Source organism: Takifugu flavidus, chromosome 12 (assembly GCF_003711565.1).
Source record: "Takifugu flavidus isolate HTHZ2018 chromosome 12, ASM371156v2, whole genome shotgun sequence".
NCBI lineage: Eukaryota > Metazoa > Chordata > Actinopteri > Tetraodontiformes > Tetraodontidae > Takifugu > Takifugu flavidus.
In genome coordinates, this window is record NC_079531.1 from 6,894,757 (window position 1) to 6,913,440 (window position 18,684).

The 18,684-nt window shown below is 42.4% G+C and overlaps 1 protein-coding gene across 7 annotated transcripts in view; it reads right to left on the reverse strand.

The window, feature by feature from the left end:
- The window catches only part of cux1b (cut-like homeobox 1b), a 52,877-nt gene that overhangs the window by 8,518 nt on the left and 25,675 nt on the right, over positions 1 to 18,684 (reverse strand). For 3 of the 7 annotated variants that reach the window (XM_057048609.1, XM_057048615.1, XM_057048613.1), the window contains exons 6-22: positions 17,875 to 17,998; positions 16,167 to 16,243; positions 15,786 to 15,852; positions 11,577 to 11,625; positions 9,899 to 10,003; positions 8,791 to 8,979; positions 8,581 to 8,639; positions 7,958 to 8,000; positions 7,740 to 7,836; positions 5,782 to 6,585; positions 5,004 to 5,087; positions 4,424 to 4,525; positions 3,752 to 4,311; positions 3,497 to 3,638; positions 2,601 to 2,891; positions 2,309 to 2,497; positions 53 to 326 (exon numbers count right to left, since the gene is read on the reverse strand). In XM_057048609.1, coding sequence (XP_056904589.1) covers positions 53 to 326; positions 2,309 to 2,497; positions 2,601 to 2,891; positions 3,497 to 3,638; positions 3,752 to 4,311; positions 4,424 to 4,525; positions 5,004 to 5,087; positions 5,782 to 6,585; positions 7,740 to 7,836; positions 7,958 to 8,000; positions 8,581 to 8,639; positions 8,791 to 8,979; positions 9,899 to 10,003; positions 11,577 to 11,625; positions 15,786 to 15,852; positions 16,167 to 16,243; positions 17,875 to 17,998 — 3,256 coding nt within the window. Of the gene's footprint in view, positions 1 to 52; positions 327 to 2,308; positions 2,498 to 2,600; positions 2,892 to 3,496; positions 3,639 to 3,751; positions 4,312 to 4,423; positions 4,527 to 5,003; positions 5,088 to 5,781; positions 6,586 to 7,739; positions 7,837 to 7,957; positions 8,001 to 8,580; positions 8,640 to 8,790; positions 8,980 to 9,898; positions 10,004 to 11,576; positions 11,626 to 15,785; positions 15,853 to 16,166; positions 16,244 to 17,874; positions 17,999 to 18,684 lie in introns of all 7 variants that reach the window. The other 4 variants (XM_057048612.1, XM_057048610.1, XM_057048614.1 and 1 more) reach the window with 4 other exon arrangements.

Consider the following 18,684-nt stretch of genomic DNA (forward strand, 5'->3'; position numbering starts at 1 on the left):
AGAAGGTTTGAGAGAAAGAGGACAGAATATTTAGACTCTTTTCTGAGCTGACCTGTAATTATGGAACCAGTTGATGACAGTACTGGTCTTGAGGTTGAGCTGGGTGGCCAGCTCTTCAATGGTTTTAGGGGAGGGGTAGGGTTTCTGCTGGTAGGCCTTTTTCAGGGCTTCCTTCTCCTCAGGCCCCAGCACCACCCTGGGCTTCTTCAGTTGCTGTTGTCCTGGGCTCTGGGAACCCTGGATGTAATCTGGCCCCACGAGTGCTCCATCCACAGAATGCCCAGAATGCCCGTCACTTAAGGAACTCAGTCGCCTCTTCATGTAAGCTAAATGACAGCACAAAAAGATTAGAAGAGACTCATGTTAGTCACTAGAAAACTGTACATTCAGATTAGTTAAAATATACTAAAAACAAATTTCATATATTAGGATATCTATTGCTTGGGTCAAAATGAGGGATCTTGTGGGACTGCAGAAAAGATTCTGTCATGGACTTTAAGATCCCAGCAGACTCCAAGTAGTGAATCTTTCAAGACTACGTTGTTAAATGATGAGGAAAATGTTCAAAGCCATTGTAATAATGTGCCATCGTCTTTATATTCCACTAGGTGGAGCTATTTTCACAGGAATGCAAAAAAAAATAATGAAGAGTTGCATCCATTTTATAGCAAAGACGCAGCATCATGTACTTCGGGCACTGGCAGGTGAAAATGAACAGTTCATGGCAGCGTTTCATGATGTTCACTTTCAGAACTGACAGATTTGCAGCGGTGACGCAACATAATCAAGTGTGGGAATAATATTTTGGTTGCTATGAACTGGCTCAGGAGTCTGCATTGAATTAATTATTTGTAATATATTGTAAAACAAGAGACACTAACAATGACCCAGGCCCACCTGGGATTCTACATGGTTAACCAGAAGAGGCTTTATAATCTAATGAGACCAAACTGGAGCTTTTTTGGCAACAAGGCTGGATGCTGTGTTTCAGGGGCACCAAATCTTCCAGGTTACAAACACAAACACATCCTGCTGATTGTGATCCATGCTGGTGCTGGCAACATCACGCTGTGGAGACGCGGGATGGGGGGTTGTTTAAAAATGAACACAGCATTGAGCTGCAACTTTGGAGATCATTGAGTTAAATAGAATGATCTGAAGCATCCATAGGAAAGACACAAATTCACAGGCAAAAAGGTGAAATGACTCAGATAATTTGTTGGTGGACTCAAAAAAATTGAAGGAGACTGAGTAGTTTTGAAAAGCATGTCGCGAAACTGCAGAAAATAATATGACACACTCAATTCCTCAAAATGTTAATCCAACAATGGCAAAAAAATTAAATAAAATCCAAATGGATTTAAAGGGCCTCAAACATTGACAGCTAATGAAAGATGAATGCTTTTTATAGTGGCTGTGATAGCACCACAATAGAGAAACCCTCAAAGCAAGGTTAGACCACTCAGAAAGTTTGGTGCTGCCTTACAGGCTTGTATCAAAAGGGTGAGAGGTCAAATGCAGTTACATTAGGGTCGGGCCATGTCTTTTCCCCGGGCTGTGCTGACAGGCAGGACGTTCCCCCCAATGCTTTCTGGATGCTCTTTTATTTTGGGGTCAATAACCTCAAACAAAGTGGAATTCATGGTAACCTTACACAGTGCAGCTTCAAACACGCTGGTATAAGGCCTTTATTTTGCAATTGTGTGTAATTTGAAAAGGAGGTTAAAATGATGAATAAATGTTTGCGTTAATAGGTAGCCTGGTGTGTCAGAGGTCGGTGTCAGAGGTCGGTGTGAGGCAGCTAGGAAGATGAAGCTTCTTGGCCCTGATCATTTCTTGAACACATTCTTAACACAAGGGAATTAAAAAAAAAAAAAAGAAAAGATCAACTGACAGAACCGGCTATGGACTATTGAATGATAAAAATATAAGCGTATGGACACTGATGATTTTTATAATGATGACAATGATGAAGAGGAGTGCCGATGACTGTGGGTAAGCAGGCCCCTGGCAGTCCCTTAGCTGTCATATCTAATACAGTATGTGATGTCTGCAGTGCTGATTGGTACTGACATCACACCAAGATGACTATGATCTGCACAACATGCGCTGCTGTCCTGCACAAAAGATATTGTGCAGATGTGCACAAATAATTCAAAGGCTATTACATGTTTCTGGCAAAGTTATTTTAAAAGGTATGAGTAAGTAAAGCACAGAACAAAAATGCTGTGTATTTTTCAGATGTCATGATGCAGTATAGAGAAAACAGTTGGTTTTTCTTCCATTATCTAAGCCTATTAATACAAACCTTTCTTTTCCAATCGTTTCATGTCCATCAGTTTCTCCACGCTGTGTGGATCCTGGAGCCAGAGCTGCATTCGGACGAAGGGCTCCCTGCCCTTCAGACTGAGCTTGTGCCACGGTTTGGGTCTAGCTAGCAGGTCTGAGACAGAACCCTGAGTCAGACCTAGGATAGTTTCGCCAAACAGACGCTGACCTGGTTAGGCAACAGAGAGCGGAAGCGACATTTCAATGAACCAATCCAAAAGCACGATGATTCATCAACGTAGACGAAAGGGATGAACGGAGCCAACTCTTACCGAGGTTATTGTCAGTGAGCACCTCCTTAACCTTCTTGGTGATGGCGTACGTATCAAGCTCAGGGGACATTGCAACCATTTCCTGGATGCTGAGGCCCGAATGGCCAGGTACGGGCAGAGAAGTGCTTAGCGCAGATTCGGCAGCTGAAGGGTCCTCAGACAAAGGTTTCATACCAGACAACTGCGAGGCCATCGCATCCCCTGCCAGGCCGTTGACGGACTCCTCAGCAGAACTGAGGGGTGACTCTGGAGCGGGGCTGCAGCTGGCAGACGTTTTGGGAGTACCCTCTGCTTGAACAGACCAGACAGGGAGAGAGAGATCACGCAAGTTAGAAGACATGCAACAACATAGGAACAAGACTTTCATCGCCTTCCCCAGCTGGGTCTGGGAGAAACTTCAGTCACACTAGATCAGTTAATTTAATTCCTGTTGAACAAACAGCAAAAGGTGCTTAAGTTTTCAGTTTGAAGCTTTTTGGCTTCCTCATCCTATTCCTTCATCTCCCCGTCTCTGTCTCTGTAGTACTGCTGTGCAGCTCAGCAGGCTGGAAGAGAGCAGTCATGAGGAGCTGTCAGTGTACATTAGCTGCTGTTTACACCCCCAGAGAGAAAGAGACACACACACACACACATACAGAGCTGCCATCTGGCGCTGCAACACTAACTTGTCTATGACATGACAAACCAGCAGCTTGCTGGCTGACACTGCCACAGCACTGAAGATGGGGGGATGGTGGGAGGAGGAGAAGGAGGGAGGATGGGGGGTGACTGACAGGCTGACAGCAACAACTAGCCACTAGGTCTAATCAGGCTTTATGAGTAATGTGCTAGCCTAAGGAGCCGGGTTGTGTGAATCCATACACATATGCACTGGTATGTACATGGGACCTGTTTACCTTGGTTTTGAGCTTGCTGGATGTGTGCGTTTTGTCCCTGGTCTCCATTGAGCCACGACTGCATGCGGAGGTATGGGTCCCTGCTCTTCTGGTTCAGCTTGTTCCATGGTTTGAGTCTAGACTGGCCGTCACTCAGTATTCCCTGAAAAATACGATCAGAGGTTGGATTAGACGTGCGTCTAACACAGACAGACAGACAGACAGACAGACTGACTGACACAAATGCTAATCGCTCCCGTTTTTGCCTCCCTTTACCTCTTTAGAGTCCTCTTGGTGGTGGTTATCCTCTCCAGTCTGTGTGGACAACACCCTGCGATGGTCTGTAGGCATGTTGCTCCACCACTGCTCTCTCCAATAACCCAATCCTCCAGAACTTCCAGAGCGGCCTGATCCTTCTGAGCTCCGACCCAACCTGAGAGCTCCATCGAGTGACAAGTCAATCCCTGTAGAACTCCTGCCCTCCCTCTTCACACTAGAGCTAAAGTCCAGGATGGTTGAGGGTGATGATGGGGATGACAAGAGGGAGATGGGGGTCTTCTTGAGTGACAGTGCCAAAGGGTTGTAAGGAGGTAGGGGGGCAGTAAGCGGGGAGCTCATGAGGTCCCTCTGAGATAGCGATGCTGTAGAGGAGGAACAGGAAGATGAGGCTTTGAGGATGGGCTCCAGTGCAGCCTGCTGGGCCTCCATCTCTCTGCGAGCCTGCTCTAAAATGGAGCGAATAGCCTCATCTGATCCGCTCCCCCCTCCTCCTCCTCCTGTACCACCTCCACCACCTCCTTTCAGTCCTGCATAGGAAGGCTGAGCATGGGACAAGTCTGTTGGGAGAAGACAAAGGGCTTTTACAACTGACACCAACATTCAAAGCCACAAGCTACTATTCTAATGTTTGTATCCTGTGGAGATTTAAGAGAAAAAGAAGATTCTCACCTGCTTTCTGCACCTGCAGCTCTCTTTTGGCCTGCTCCAGAATCGACTTGATGGCCTCATCTGAACCTGCTTCTGGAGTGCGAACACGGGCAGTGATATTACCTAGATGGGGGAGAAAAAAAAAGATGAAATGGAAAAAGATTAAGAAAAAAAATCACAGTAAAAAAGCAGAGAAAACCAACAATAGAGCTTATGAGGACACCAAATTTCACCATGGCACAGCACAAAGGACAACATTCCCACCACTGAGCTACAAGGCAACTACACTGGAGGGACTGTCATGATTCTTTAGCCCCTCTGGAAGCACACACATGCACGCGTGCCACTGAGATCATACAATAAATGCTCCCCTCAGAATAACAACAACCGAAAAAATCCCTAAATTCACATACTGGCTTTTCCTTTGACGCAAGTAACTTCAACTGTGTGATTATCTTCGAGACAGAGTATAGAAGTGGGCCTGCCCATAAATTAATAAACAAAATCTCTCACACGCACGCAATAGAAAACGTTCACGCCACCACAAACATGCCACACAGACAGAAACGTGCTACAATCTCTGTGTGTGAAGGGGACAGACCTGTGTGTGAAGCTGTATTGGAGATGGTTCTCCGCTTCGGAACATCCTGAAACACTCGGCTAAGCTGGGGCTGGCCAGAGCCCTCTGTTAAAAACAATATACCACACACTATGTTACAAAACTGTGTGTTTTCCTTCTTTTACTGCTAGACTATATGAGCTCCAAGAGCTGTAGACACCAATCCAATGAACATCTTGAATTTCCCTATCTGTGGCCATGGTACATATCCAAGCTTTGTCTATGAAAGAACTGCACCTCAAGCTCAAAAGCACATTGAGGATGGATTTGACGTTTGATAGTATGAAACGCGGCATAAAATGAGCCTTGTTTTTGTTCAAAACTTCACAATATCTAGAACTAGGAGGCAAGACTTGTTCTGTTTTTTACCACTAAAACCACCTTCAATCAGAGATTTCCTGATGCATTAACAAAAGCAAGTCCAAACCAATCGAAACTAGCCGTAGTTAACAGTACCTCTGCTTTCCTCCTAGTTCCTGCCGTTCTATAATATTGATGTGTGAAAGGTTTCCTTATTGACTGCAATAGCAGGAAGAGGCTCTTGGGATCAGTGCGTGACTGGGAACTCATTCAAAACACACAGGTGTGGCACATGACAAGAGTTTGAAAAGCGAGAGAGAGAGGGGGGGGAAAGTCCATATCGACAACCTAATCAATACCACTGTGCAGGGCTACACAATATACATACACACATACACACAAGACGCCTAAACACAAAACAACACGCAAGTGCTGAAATTCGAAAGACACAAAAACTCACCTCGCTGTCGTCCCTGGATGCTGCGCAGTGCAAGGATGTTTTGCTCATCAGCGAGGAACTGCCTCATCTTATGGAAGGGCTCCTTCCCCCGAATGGTGAGCTTGTTCCACGGCTTTGGTCGGGCCAGGATCTCGCTGACTGAACCTTGGGACAGTCCCAGCACATAGTGGCCAAATACGCGCTGACCGATATTGTGTTTGATCAGCTGCTCTTTAACCTGACGGGCAATCTCTGCCGTGTCCATGTCCTCCCCATCCAAAATACTTCCTGTGGTGGCATCAGAGTGGCTGGGTGACGGGGATGGGGCGCTGCCAGCTGTGCTGCTTCCATTTACAGGAGCCATGTCTGGGCTGGCTGGAGGTGGCTGTGGGCTGCTGGCAGCTAATGGGACTGCAGCAGATCCAGAACCAGGGTTGGAGGTAGGAATGGAGCTGAGGGTCGGGGTGAAGGGAGTGAACAGTAAAGCCCCACTGGGGATTCCAGATGATTCATGCAAAGCTTTGGAGTAGAAGGTCTGGAGGAGCTGTCGTTGAATCAGAGGATTCAAAGCCAGCTTACTGCCCACCAGAGGGAACACAGGGGAGTAGAAGTCCTGTCCAATGCCGGTAGGAGCAAAAGGGTGTGTTTCACTGCTGCTGCTGCTGCTGGTGGCAGTGTTGAGGGTTTCCGTGTGAGTGCGAGAGAGGGAAAGTTGTGAGGACGATGGAAGAGAAGGTGGGGAAGGAGGGGTAGAAGAAGAGGGATCGCTGGGCATGGTCTCCTCCTTCGGTGTGGACTCTTCTGTCCCTTTTCGCCCGGCTGACCCTACAAGAAAGGTCAAACACACCATGCATTATGGGGGAGTCAACAAAAAAGGGGGTCCAAAAAGAGAGAGAAAATTATTAACAAAAAGTGGAGTTATTTCAAGGGGTTTATTTTTGTTCAAATTAGTGAACTTTATTTTCCTTTTTTGCCAAGCCCCCAGACAAAGTGCCCATGCATTTGTGATTTCAACCTTTCTTGTAAGCCACAGCCTGGAAGAAAAAAGGACAAACAAAACAATTTACACTGTGCCACTTAGGCAGATTAGCTTGGCCCGGGCTCAGTCGTGTTCTCCCTGTATCTCTTGCAGGCAAAGTGGAAATAACAGGACAGGGTAAAAAGATGTCCTTAGATAGCCGATACGCCATGCACGTCCTTTTCCAGGCTACATCAATGCAATTTTAAACACTGGTAAAATCCATTCTGTGCAGAGGGAGTGTCAAAGTCTTTTACAGTTCATCCATAAAAATAATGGAGCAAATGAAATCTTTGGAGAAAGTTTTTTTCATGACTGAACAGGAAAGAGATGCACAAACAACAAAAGCAAGACTGCATAGCTCGGCCGACATATTTACTTTTGCCTTTATAGGTAAGATGATAATTTTTCACAACCTAAACACAGAGCGAAATAAGCAACATTTTCAGACGTGTAACTATAAATCCTTCTTGATTATGAATGCTGGAAGTCACATTATTCTAATGCACAACCATTGAAACTTAACATGATCGAGTAAGACAGTAAGCTCCCCTTACTGCGAATGTTAATCAATTCAAAGCTATTCAACTATTCAAGCCTAAAGCCATGACATTTCAAAACCACAAACACTGTTGTAGAGGGCAAGTCCTGATGTAGGAAGATAGTACGTGTCCTCATTTGTGTGGTGCAAGTTTATTTCTGTTAAATCTGACCTCTTGTCACAATATTTAAAGACACCAGTTGCAGATTTTCTTTATAACAAGAGCAGAAATATTTCTGCATCAAATGTGGAAAAACAGAAATAATTAAGGACTAATAAATAAGTATTCTCAGAGAAAAAGATTGCGTACCTTAAACCGTGCGCTTCTTACTAGCATAATTTATTCTACTTTTTGTGGTGAAGGGTTTGTAAAAATAGTTTAATTTAATTTTAAAAGTTTAAAAATTGGGCCAAACTTACCACTGAGCTCATTGTTAGCGATGCGTAGAGCCGCACTTTCAGACTGAAGACTACGATTTCTCTCCAACAACAGCACCTCCAACGGTTTGGAGGAGTCCTGACCAAGAGAACCAAGTAAAAATAAGACATTTTTAAATAATAAATATATTAACTGAAACTGTATCCTTACAACTACTGTTATCATAATATTTGGATATGCAAGTGTGATACTATTTTACCTGCACAGAGTCAGATGCTCCAAATTCCATAGATTTGAGTATACTAGAGTAAGAAACACAAGATTAAAACTTCAATACCATGGAAGAACAATCCAGGTCACCGTTTCTTGTCACTAGGACTCACTTTGCATTACTAAAAAAAATTGTACCTAAACTTATTTTTTTGGTGAAAAATGAACTCCAATTTCTGGTCTAAAAACTACAAAAAGGACTACCAGGACTATATAAGTGGTATATGTATAATTGGCTAAACATGTTGCATTAAGTACCAGGACTTAATTCTTTATACCACGATGACAGTTTATGGAGGTATCACAACAAAACCAAACAAAAATGAACCCCAGTCATGACATTTTTCTACTGGCTGATGTTGCTGTAGGTCACATTTACACAATGTCACTGTCAGCAAGCTCATTGGGAAGGAACTACAAGTATAAAAAGGGAAGGGGGGGGGGTTGTTGCCTTGATGGATCATTTCTACGTCCATAGAAGCACATTAACCTACAGGTGAACACACAGCAAATGGGCACTCGACTCAGATAGTCCTCACGTCTTAAACGAGGACACGGGTATTAAAGAGATCAAATGCAAGGTTCAACACACACATCTAAGACCTTTCGTACCTCAATTCCTTCTTCAACTCCTCATAGTCAGCCTGCTTCTGCAGTTTCTCCTCCAGTTCCTGTGTAGTTGATATAAATAATGACTGTATATCAAGACAAAACCCAAATCTTTGCACATTTATTTTCAGATATTCTTACTCTGTAGGTAACAGGCCACAAAGGTATGTGTATATACTGATATAATAATGGTACCTCTGTGTGTATCACTACCTTGAGAGTGGCTGTTTTGGTGCTGAGCTGCTCCTCTAACTGTGTGATCTGGGAGCTGGTAGTCTCACGGAGTTTGGACAGGCTGGCCTGCAGTCTCTGGACATCCTCCACCAGCTGGGCAGTCTCTCTTTCTTTGGCCCTGAGCTCCGCCTCTAAATTGGACGGAGAAGTCTCCCCTACCAGTTGTTCCTAGAAACCAAAATTAAATTCCAGATTAATCTAAATCTCAACAAAAATGTATACAAGAAAATGCAAGCCTGTCCTGCTTGGAAAATACCGTGAATCGACCCCTGTAAATGATTTTGCAATTATAAAACTAAGGCACGTTGTCTCAGAACCCTTAGGACGAAGAGAAGGTGGTGAGAAATTGATTTTAGAAAATAAAAAATCATCTTCGGGAAAAATATAAATAACTATTCGTGTAAAATCCTTGGCAGGGCTCAGAATCAACCAACCAACCACCTTTAAAGTCCAAAACACTGCATGCTACTTTGTGTAAACACGATATCAAATAAAAAGATTCACTCCAAATTAGGTATTGTTGTTCATAGGGGATTTTTCTAACATCATCTTGATAATATTCAACTTGAATAGCAAATGACTGATCTCAGTGTTGAAACATCAGTCAGGAAAAGGTTACAAAAACAATATAAGGCAGAACTGTGAACACAGAAACAATATAAAACAGGGAAAATACTGTGAAAAGGTACACAGCCTAACTGACGACTGAGATCTGCCTAAACCTGATGGGACGACCAGGAGAAACCTGGTCCAACACGTAGTGAAGAGGTTTGTAACACTAAGAAAATGACTGCTGAAAACAGCACTGTGGCTGATAAAAACAACACATTACCTTCCATTTCCATTATTGATTTAATTTTGGAAAGGTCTAAACTAACCAAAGTTCAGAAAAAGTCATTTCAACAGTCTGTTTAGCAGGCCTTGGTTAATCAATACAGCAGCTGCATATCAATCCATTAAATCCAGTCTCACCTTCATAAACTGAAACGTGAATCGCCTGACTGCCTCCAGAATAAGAAGTCAGACAACTATTTAGCCTATCAATACCTCTGTCAGTCGTCAAGTGAATGAGGGAGAAATTTGATACCGTATCAGGGTCAGCCTTGGTTGGGCTGCCGAGTGGCTGCGACTGGTTACTCGAGGACAGCCGCTCTCTCAGTGACTCCGCCTCTCTCTGCGCTGATTCTGCTCTCTGAAAAGAGACAAAATGTTCAAGGTTGTACTGGTTTGGATTTTAAAATTCACACATTGGTCACTGTTCACTACAGAAATACTTAGAACAGGAAAGCAAAAGTTCTTTCTGTTCGTGAGTTAAGAGTGTCAGCGCTTTTAAAATGTACAAAGACCCATTTACCGTCCTCTTTGACAAGCTAACTGCATGTCAGGAAAGACAGAATGGCCACTTCCTTCCTGCACAATGTATATCCAATATATTAGGGTGGATGTTAAGGGGGGGGGGGTATTAAATGATGGCAAGAGCCAGATTTCCCTTAACTGAAAGTCTTGAATGATTCCAGAGAACTACGATTATACTGAGTATAAGATTTATGGATAAGCTGCCATGCTCTGGTTAGGAGCCACATACAACTGGCTCCAAACTTGCATCATTAGAAGTAACAGGGAGCCTGTTCTACACCACCCCTAATTGCAAACATACTGAAGGCTGTTATTGACTGGGTGGGAGTTGAACCGTTAGCTGCAAAAGTAAAATTCTGTTTTCCATTTTCTCCTTATAAATGCGTATTAAAAGTCTGTGACTGAGCTGGAAGCCATGCTGTCATCATCTATAAAGCTCACATCAGAAGTGTGAATAGAGTGCATGCACATGTGTGTTTATTTGTGGCATTATAGTCTAAGTGCTCGGCTTCGGGCTAATATTAACATTACATGCCTATGCTTCCCCTTTAGCCACAGATCATACTCCTGGGCTAGTAATGAAAGTTAACAACAATGACATTAACAGATACCACAGGAATATTTGTATCACAAGGGCAGAGGGGAGGCTGGAGGGCTGATTTCAGCTGGATTTGTAGGTGTATAATTAACATGTAAAACAAACAGCAGCCTCTGCAGCGGCAAGTCAAGGTGCGTTAATGCAACTTTTGGTAGATTCTGCACAGATTTCAGGGGCGATTCTGGAGATGATGTATCCTATTTTTCAACGCTCTCCATTAGGATCACCTAATCCAAGAGTAAAGCATAAAATGTCTTTATTAATACAAATACAGTGCAATAACTGCCACATTTTTGATGCATCGGTAGCTATTATCTACCTAGGTCAGTCTGATGGTTAGGGCTGCAACTGATCCAACAAATATGCAACAACTTTTACTTGGCAATAATCTTTTATATTCAGCTTGTGACATTATGTTACTAAGGTTATTTCATTCAAAAATATGCATTTTAATAAATCTCCCGCCCACAACAATACTACTGATACACAAAAGGTGTTGCATCATCCGCCCACTTTAGCACTACATCCAGCATCACCTCTAAAAAAAGATGGTCAACTCAGATCTACTGAATCAAATGTGCTTTTATGACAAATAAATTAATAATTCCTTCAATTTGTGAGTGCTTTTTCCAATATTTTATTTTTTACCTATTCATTACTATTGTTGCCTACCTACAGCTTACACCCACCAAAGCCATTTCAAATTAAAATAAACAAATAAATAATACATTTTTGTCTCTCTCTGTTGCTGTGACGGCCAATTTCGGATAACTTTGAGTAAGAATGTGCCATCGGATTAAAAGCGCCTTACCTGATTGGCTCTCTCCAGATCCGTCATTACCATCTCAATCTCGTCAGCCCTAAGGAAGATAATAATCATCACCAATGGTCGAAGATAAGAGAAATAAGACAAAAATAAATGCTTCATCAACACACGTAAACAGGTGTGATGTACGTGTGTATGCACATACACAACATGACCATTAAGCTACTGTCTAAATGTCACCTTAATCCATTGATTGTGAACTCCATAACCCAAACAGCTTGTATGTGTGCGTGCATACATGTATTAAGTGCATGTGTTTGTGTGTGGGCGTGCACATGTAAGCCCCTAAACCCAGGCACACTAAAACAGAGGGATTACATTAATAGAGTTCTAAATCTTAATACAGCAGACTAATCTGCTATGAAGCTGTGTGATTGTGTCTGACTAATGGTCTGGTTAGGACCCATGGATCAGTTCACTCATGCTAGAGGTCAAAAAGCAGGAATACAGTCCCATCATGGAATTGGGAGAAATACTTTAGCAAGTACTCATTAAACTACCAATACGGCTGGAGAGAGGATATTGCTTGATGTGTCTAAATGATGTTTAATCTTTAATTTCTTCAACAGATGATTTGGAAACACCAGTACCAATCATGAAAGAAGAATTTTATGTTGTGTTGAATTTTGTGTTCTGTTGGGGGGGGAGGACCAAGTGCACTCAGTATGAGAATGAGAAGGTGGGTTCTTGCTCTAAGATTCAATCACTTCCATTAAATTGGTTTCTGAATTTCAAAAAATCCTTCTCTCTTATGGTTCCTTGTGTCTCCAAATGTCCATTTCTGAAAGATGGAGACTAGCAGGCACTTAGGCAAAAAGCTACACTTGTCTTCCTCTCAAACACTAAGGACCACCATCCTCTGGTGGCTAAGATGGCAGAACAACAAACTTTGTTCCACGGTATGAATGAATTTGCTCTGCCCTGATGCATGACCTTAAATGACACAGCCATTCACAGGGGGTCTACCCTATACGAGACGGCCATGAAACCTCACACATATTTCAAGATTTTCAAACATGAATTCTGAAAAAAAAGATTGAATAAAATCTTAAGCATGTTTACCGCAGAGAAGTAATAAAGAGATTTCTGCCTGGGTGTTTCCAGACACGACTTGCTGAGATAATACTCGGTCCACGTTCAATGCAATGTGGTTGGAGTGAACGTGAATTGCTGCGTGCATTAAGACCTTGTGATTTCAAAGCAATCTTTTGATAGTGAACCTAACAACCCATGGAGCTTTTGTATTTGTGTGTCACAGTATGAGAAACTGCGTTATGTCCCATAGGCTTGAGTACTACTGATTTGAATGTGTTTAACAAAACAGACACAGTTGATATTAGGTCAACATTGTGCCACAGGCAATGCAGCAAAAAGAATCACATGTGGGTGGGAGAGCTTTTCACTCTCAGCTTTTATTATTTTCCTAACAGTTAAAAGGATCCAGTACGCATTTAAGCAATATAATAGTACACTACCTCACCAGCTTTTATCCAGTCTTAAGCTATAGTGACCAGGACTCATGTGCGAGCTCAATCGCGCCACACACACACACACACACACAAATGTCAGGTCAGAGAGCCAACAAGCCAGAAAAGCTTGTAATGGAGAGCGTTTATGGGTAGTAATGCAACCCAAATACAGCACCATTCCTGCTCCAAATGTGATCGTTTAATCAAAGTACAGATGCACAAAGTCTTCTTAAATAACCTTTGGATTTGGCTGTATTTGGGAATTATAAAGGCAAAGCTAGAGGCTGAGAGCCAAAGCAGATCACAGGGAAGGGATTTTCTGCATATCCTGATACAGTCAGTTGCTGGGCTGGGCAGGGAGCTGTCCATGACCAGTCAATGCACCCAGTGGAATTAATTCATGTAACAGTGAACAAAAAAACTTATCTAAAAGCTCCAAGTAGCAGCCACGGGGGGGAGCTGTAGAGCAGCTGCGCTTTAAAACACGTAGACAGAACACACATTCACACACTCTTTTGTAGCATGAAAGCCAATGGGTGCACCCAGTGACATCAGTGAGTACTGCAGGACTTCTGAGACGGGCCTTGAGCCTCTAAGCCTCTACTGTACTTCCTCCATCCCAGACAGGCCTTTTCATCTCTTATCTTTCCTCTCTTGCTCCTCGCTAAACAAGCCCCTTTTCTGCCTCCATCCTTCCCCCTCAACCCTCTTCTCTTCCCCATTGCCCTCCACTCTTTCTCCTTTCATCTTTCACTCCCCTTCCACCTCCTCTCTCATCTTTGGCCCTCTCTTTCGAGGCCTCTGTCCTCTGTGCCAGCAGGATATTCCCCTGATTTAGATTTTCATTTCCCCCCCTCTATCTTGGTCTTATCCACTCTTCCTCAGTATAGCCTGAAGCCCATCTTACTTTTTGCCCTCTAGCTTTCATCACTCCATCACATTTCTCGCCGTATTTACCCACATTGGATTTTTACCGAGTGTTACATTGGGGATTTCAAGGAGGCTTAAAATGACACTAGCTGTGTAAAAGTGTCTGTATCATTGAGGGCTTCAGCTGGACATTGTAAAACCCAATAAAGTACTACTGGATCACCCAAAATTTAATTAAAGGTTTACTCAAATATACTAGCCAACATTTGGACCAAGAGAAAGATAGAAGCAGAGGAGAAGACTAACATTCTCACACACACACACACACACACACACACACACACAATCCTGTGAGGCTTGGAATCAATATATCATTAATCTTTAACAGGGGCTAAATGGGTAAAACGGGGCTAGTTAGACCCTCACAGTGCTAACAGAGAGGGCAGGCTATGCTACATTTGCAAGCCCACCTCCTGCTGAAGCCTCACACTCTGGGCACTGCAACATTGACCACATTTTAAGAGAGTGTGCGTACATCTGTGTGTGTTGGTGTGCGTTTTAAGAGGAAGATTACCCGAATGCAGCAAGAAGCTGGGGGATTTGTCACGTAATGTCCTCTTTAGAGGAAAGTTCAATGTGTGTGAATGTACATTTCTGTGTATGTGTGGAAAGATGTGCATGATATGTATAATATTTGTCTTTTACATTGCCTAAAATATGCAGTCAAAGGGTTAAAAGTTGTGTTCAGCCAAACACTGGTGATTTGCTCAGCCAAGCAGTAAACGGAGGAAGGACTCCAAGGACTGGGAGGGTGCAGGGTTAGAGAGGGTTTGTGTGTGCTTTAAAGCGTTGCATTAAAATTTCAGATCACAGCACGCCACATAGTCAAGGACCCGGACTGCCTCAGGCTCACGAATAAGTGTGCACGACTTTGTGTGTCTGTGAGTCTGTGTGCGGATGTGGTCCAGCATGTGTTTATTAGCTTTCATAAGTAAATGAACAAACATATGGCGCATCTTATAAAACAGAATAAATAAAATAGGACAGACATTGACTATGAAACCTAATGATTACTGACGTACTATGGTCCTGCAGCCCGTCACCAAACACTTAATGTACAGAATACTGTATAAAAGATACAAGGGAAAGCCTTGGAGTGAGGGAGGTAGAGACAGAGAAAACTGTCGTGAGCAAGGGAGAGGAGAGATCGATCTGTTTTTAACAGCCAATCAATTTAACAACTCTGTTAATGGAGAGACACGGTGAGTTTGGGACAGAATAAATGGCATATGGGGGAAACCTCAAGTTAAGTTAATATGCTGCTTTTTTTGTTGATACTGATGGTTTTTAGATCCTGGATGCATTTGATCTTTTTTCATATCTGTATCTTTCAAAGAAATCTGTTACAAAGACTTAAATTTAAAGATTCAAATTCTAAACTTCTGTACAGTTCTTTCTGGTTACCTCTACCAGTCCTGATCCCAACCATCACTATTCAGTTAGACTTGTTAGATGCCGACAAATATAGTAAGCAATGTTAGCATGTTACGGTACTGCTATAGACATGTGCACCACTACGTTTTGAAGTGACCCCTGTCAGCCCTGCCTCTCTTTCGTGACACCTACACAAAAATCATTTTTCAGTCCTTAACGTTCCAGCATCGGAGTGCATTCTGCCAGTACTTAGACTGAGGGAAGTGCTCAGGGACTGCGGAGTATTCTGACACAATCCAGCGGTTGGGAAAGATAGAAAGGGAGGTTCCAGGCAGAAAGATGCAGTAAACAGAATGACTATGTCAGACAACAGAATATAGGACGGCCGGAAGGAAGAAGTCACCCAGAAATAGACACATACTTTGCTGTGGATTCCTCGTCATACTTGGTCTTCAAATCAAAGAGCTCAGCCTGAGTTTTTTCAAGTGCTGTAAAGACAGAGTCAATTCTCAGTCTATTTATTAAAACAGAAGAATTGCATTTTCTTACACAGCCACAAAAGTGTTTGAACCAAAAAATGAATCCTCATTTTAACAAGTTCAGTTGTTAATTGCTTATGCTTTGCTTGCTGGTCTGAGGTAACCTGTGAAGCAATTTTTCACTGTGCAATATTACATCAAGTATGCTTGGAAAAAAAAACATACAATGGTAAAGAGATAAAAATCAACATGTTTTCTATGCATATACAAGCCTCATCACATTTCATTTGACATTCAATACAAAAGCCTGAATTGGCTGGTACCTGTCTGTAGGGACTTGGCCTTGTGTTCAGCCTCCTCCAACCTTGAGGTCATAGATTCCTGATTTTCCTGGAGTTTTCTACAGAGACAAAAACAAAGAGCAGAAAGTCAGGGACAGAGATACTGAGTCAGTAAATTGGTTCACACGTTGTGGTAAACTATTCTCTATTTTCCCACCATATCTGAAGTGTTTTCACCACCAAAATCCTCCAAATATAACCCACTCCTCATTAAGCAGACCTATTAGGCAGGAATGTCTGGCCACTGGGGCAACAAGGGTGGGGGGTTGAGTTGGGAGGGGGAGGGTGCAACATAAACCACAAGGATAAAATAGATTCATTCTTTATGTATACAGTACTGTAAGAAGTTGGCCTCTGCTGAAATCTGTAACTGTGTGAAAACATTAATGATCAAACTCAAAGACAGTCTTTACACCCCCCCGATGACCCTCATTCTCGACCAATCTGTCTCTCCTGTCATTTCTATTTTCCTTCCTTTATTCTTTCATCTGTTTCTTTCTCTTCATCCCTCATTTCTTGGAGGATAAAGTGCATCAGAGGTGCCATCCATTTACTACCCCTCTCAGACACAGGAAGTCAGCTCTCTGCAGACAGGAAGGGGCCTATAAAACACTGACGTAGAGGAAATACAGTTGGACAATTGATCTTATACTCAACATCGGTAGAGTAACCTTTGCACAGTTTCATAGCAAACATGACTGACATGACGGGACGGCATTAGGTCAGAATCTAGTCACAGACTAAATAAAATATGAATCTAGTCACAGACTAAATAAAATGTGATAAAAGTGCATTTTCTCTTTAAGCCTCAAAACCCTGACAGCTAATAACATGATTGGTCATTTTCCCCACGTTTCTGTATGTAATCAATAAAATTAAAGTAACTATTTCCTTAAGAAAATAACACTGAGACTAGTATTTAAAAAAAAATAGAAAGTATCTTCATATGATCAAATTAACTGGCTAGTGTCTGTGTTCTTTTTAATTACATTAAATGACCATACGAAAGTACCGCTTTATTGAAAAAACAAGAGTGATTAAATCAAGTTTTTTGAGTCAAATTTAAAGTTTTCTTTGGTATCTGACTATTACGCACTTTAACAGCAGGAAACTATTACATGAACTATTAAATTACAATAAAAACCTTTGTGACATTTTGAAAGAGTAACGCTCTAGACTTCCCAGTATAATTATTTAGTGTTCAAATGTATTTTCAGGCGCACTCAAAAGCTTTGGCCACAATCATTCTCGACAAATGTTTGGTAATTAAGAAAAAAAATGCATTTGTGACTGTAAAAACCACAAGAATGCAAGTACCACGTAGCTACCGTATCGGTAGCATTCTTTAGTAGGTTATTTCTTTTCCAGTATTTAGCTGCAATAGGAAGGTAATGCCAGGAAGCAATAAGCAACAAATTGTCGATTAAACTTGCAATTTAAAAGGCCCAAGCTTAAAGAAATTATGTCCAAAATAGATTGGCTAAACAAGGTCAGATATCTTTAACTATCACACAAATATCTGAATCATAGCAGCTCTGTCTGAGGGCACCATGACCTGAAGGAGTTTAATGGAAAAGTAGAGCAGAGGCTTCTACTTAGGGCACAGCTAATGTAAGACTGGCATGCAAGCATGCTCTCTCACACACGCACACGCACGCACACACACACACACACACACACACCCACACACCTCTCTTTCTCTGCATAGTCGTTGTGTAGCTGGAGTTGCTTTTCTTGGGCCAGGTTTTCAGCTTGATTCTTCAGAGACTGCTCGTACTCGCGGATCTTTTCTTTCAAGGCCTTAATTGTCACCTCTGGAAAAGGAGATAAAGCAGAATATTGTCAGAAACTTATTTATATCATTTGAGAACACACAAAAATACATTTTACAACGGTGTCACAAGTAAATATTCAAGAAGAGCGGGGAGGAGACCAGCCCACTATCAGTGGAAACATTTTACAACCTTTTTACACTAAACAACAATGGTGAGCTAATTGTGACAAATGGCGGTGATGACAGCACAGCTTTTGAATTGGGGAGTGGAGGGCTGGTATCTGTGCTTAAAGAACAGAGTTTCATATCCTGCATTTTTCTCTGTCACCACCCCTACGTGACCCCTACGACTCCGGACTAATCTTTACATCCATGAATGGTATAATATATTCAACATTCACTAACAGGAGATATGCTGTATTCATTAGGGCTGCATTAGTGCTGAAACCCCATAACCTGCTGACGGCTGGGTTTTGTATGGGCCAGCCTGAAATAAATCTAGCACATAACTGGGGTAATAAATAGGAGCGTGCGTGTTTGTGTATGTGTGCGTGTTTGTGAGACAAAGATATAAGTGAGTGAGACAATGATAAAGAGCATTGCTGATGCTGCCTTTGACTGAAGGCTCTTAGCACTGTGTGTGCATGTGTACGTGTGTGTGATTTAAACTCCAGTCTCACCACTCTGACACATAATCAATAGAGGAGAGTCCCCTCAGAGCCCTCT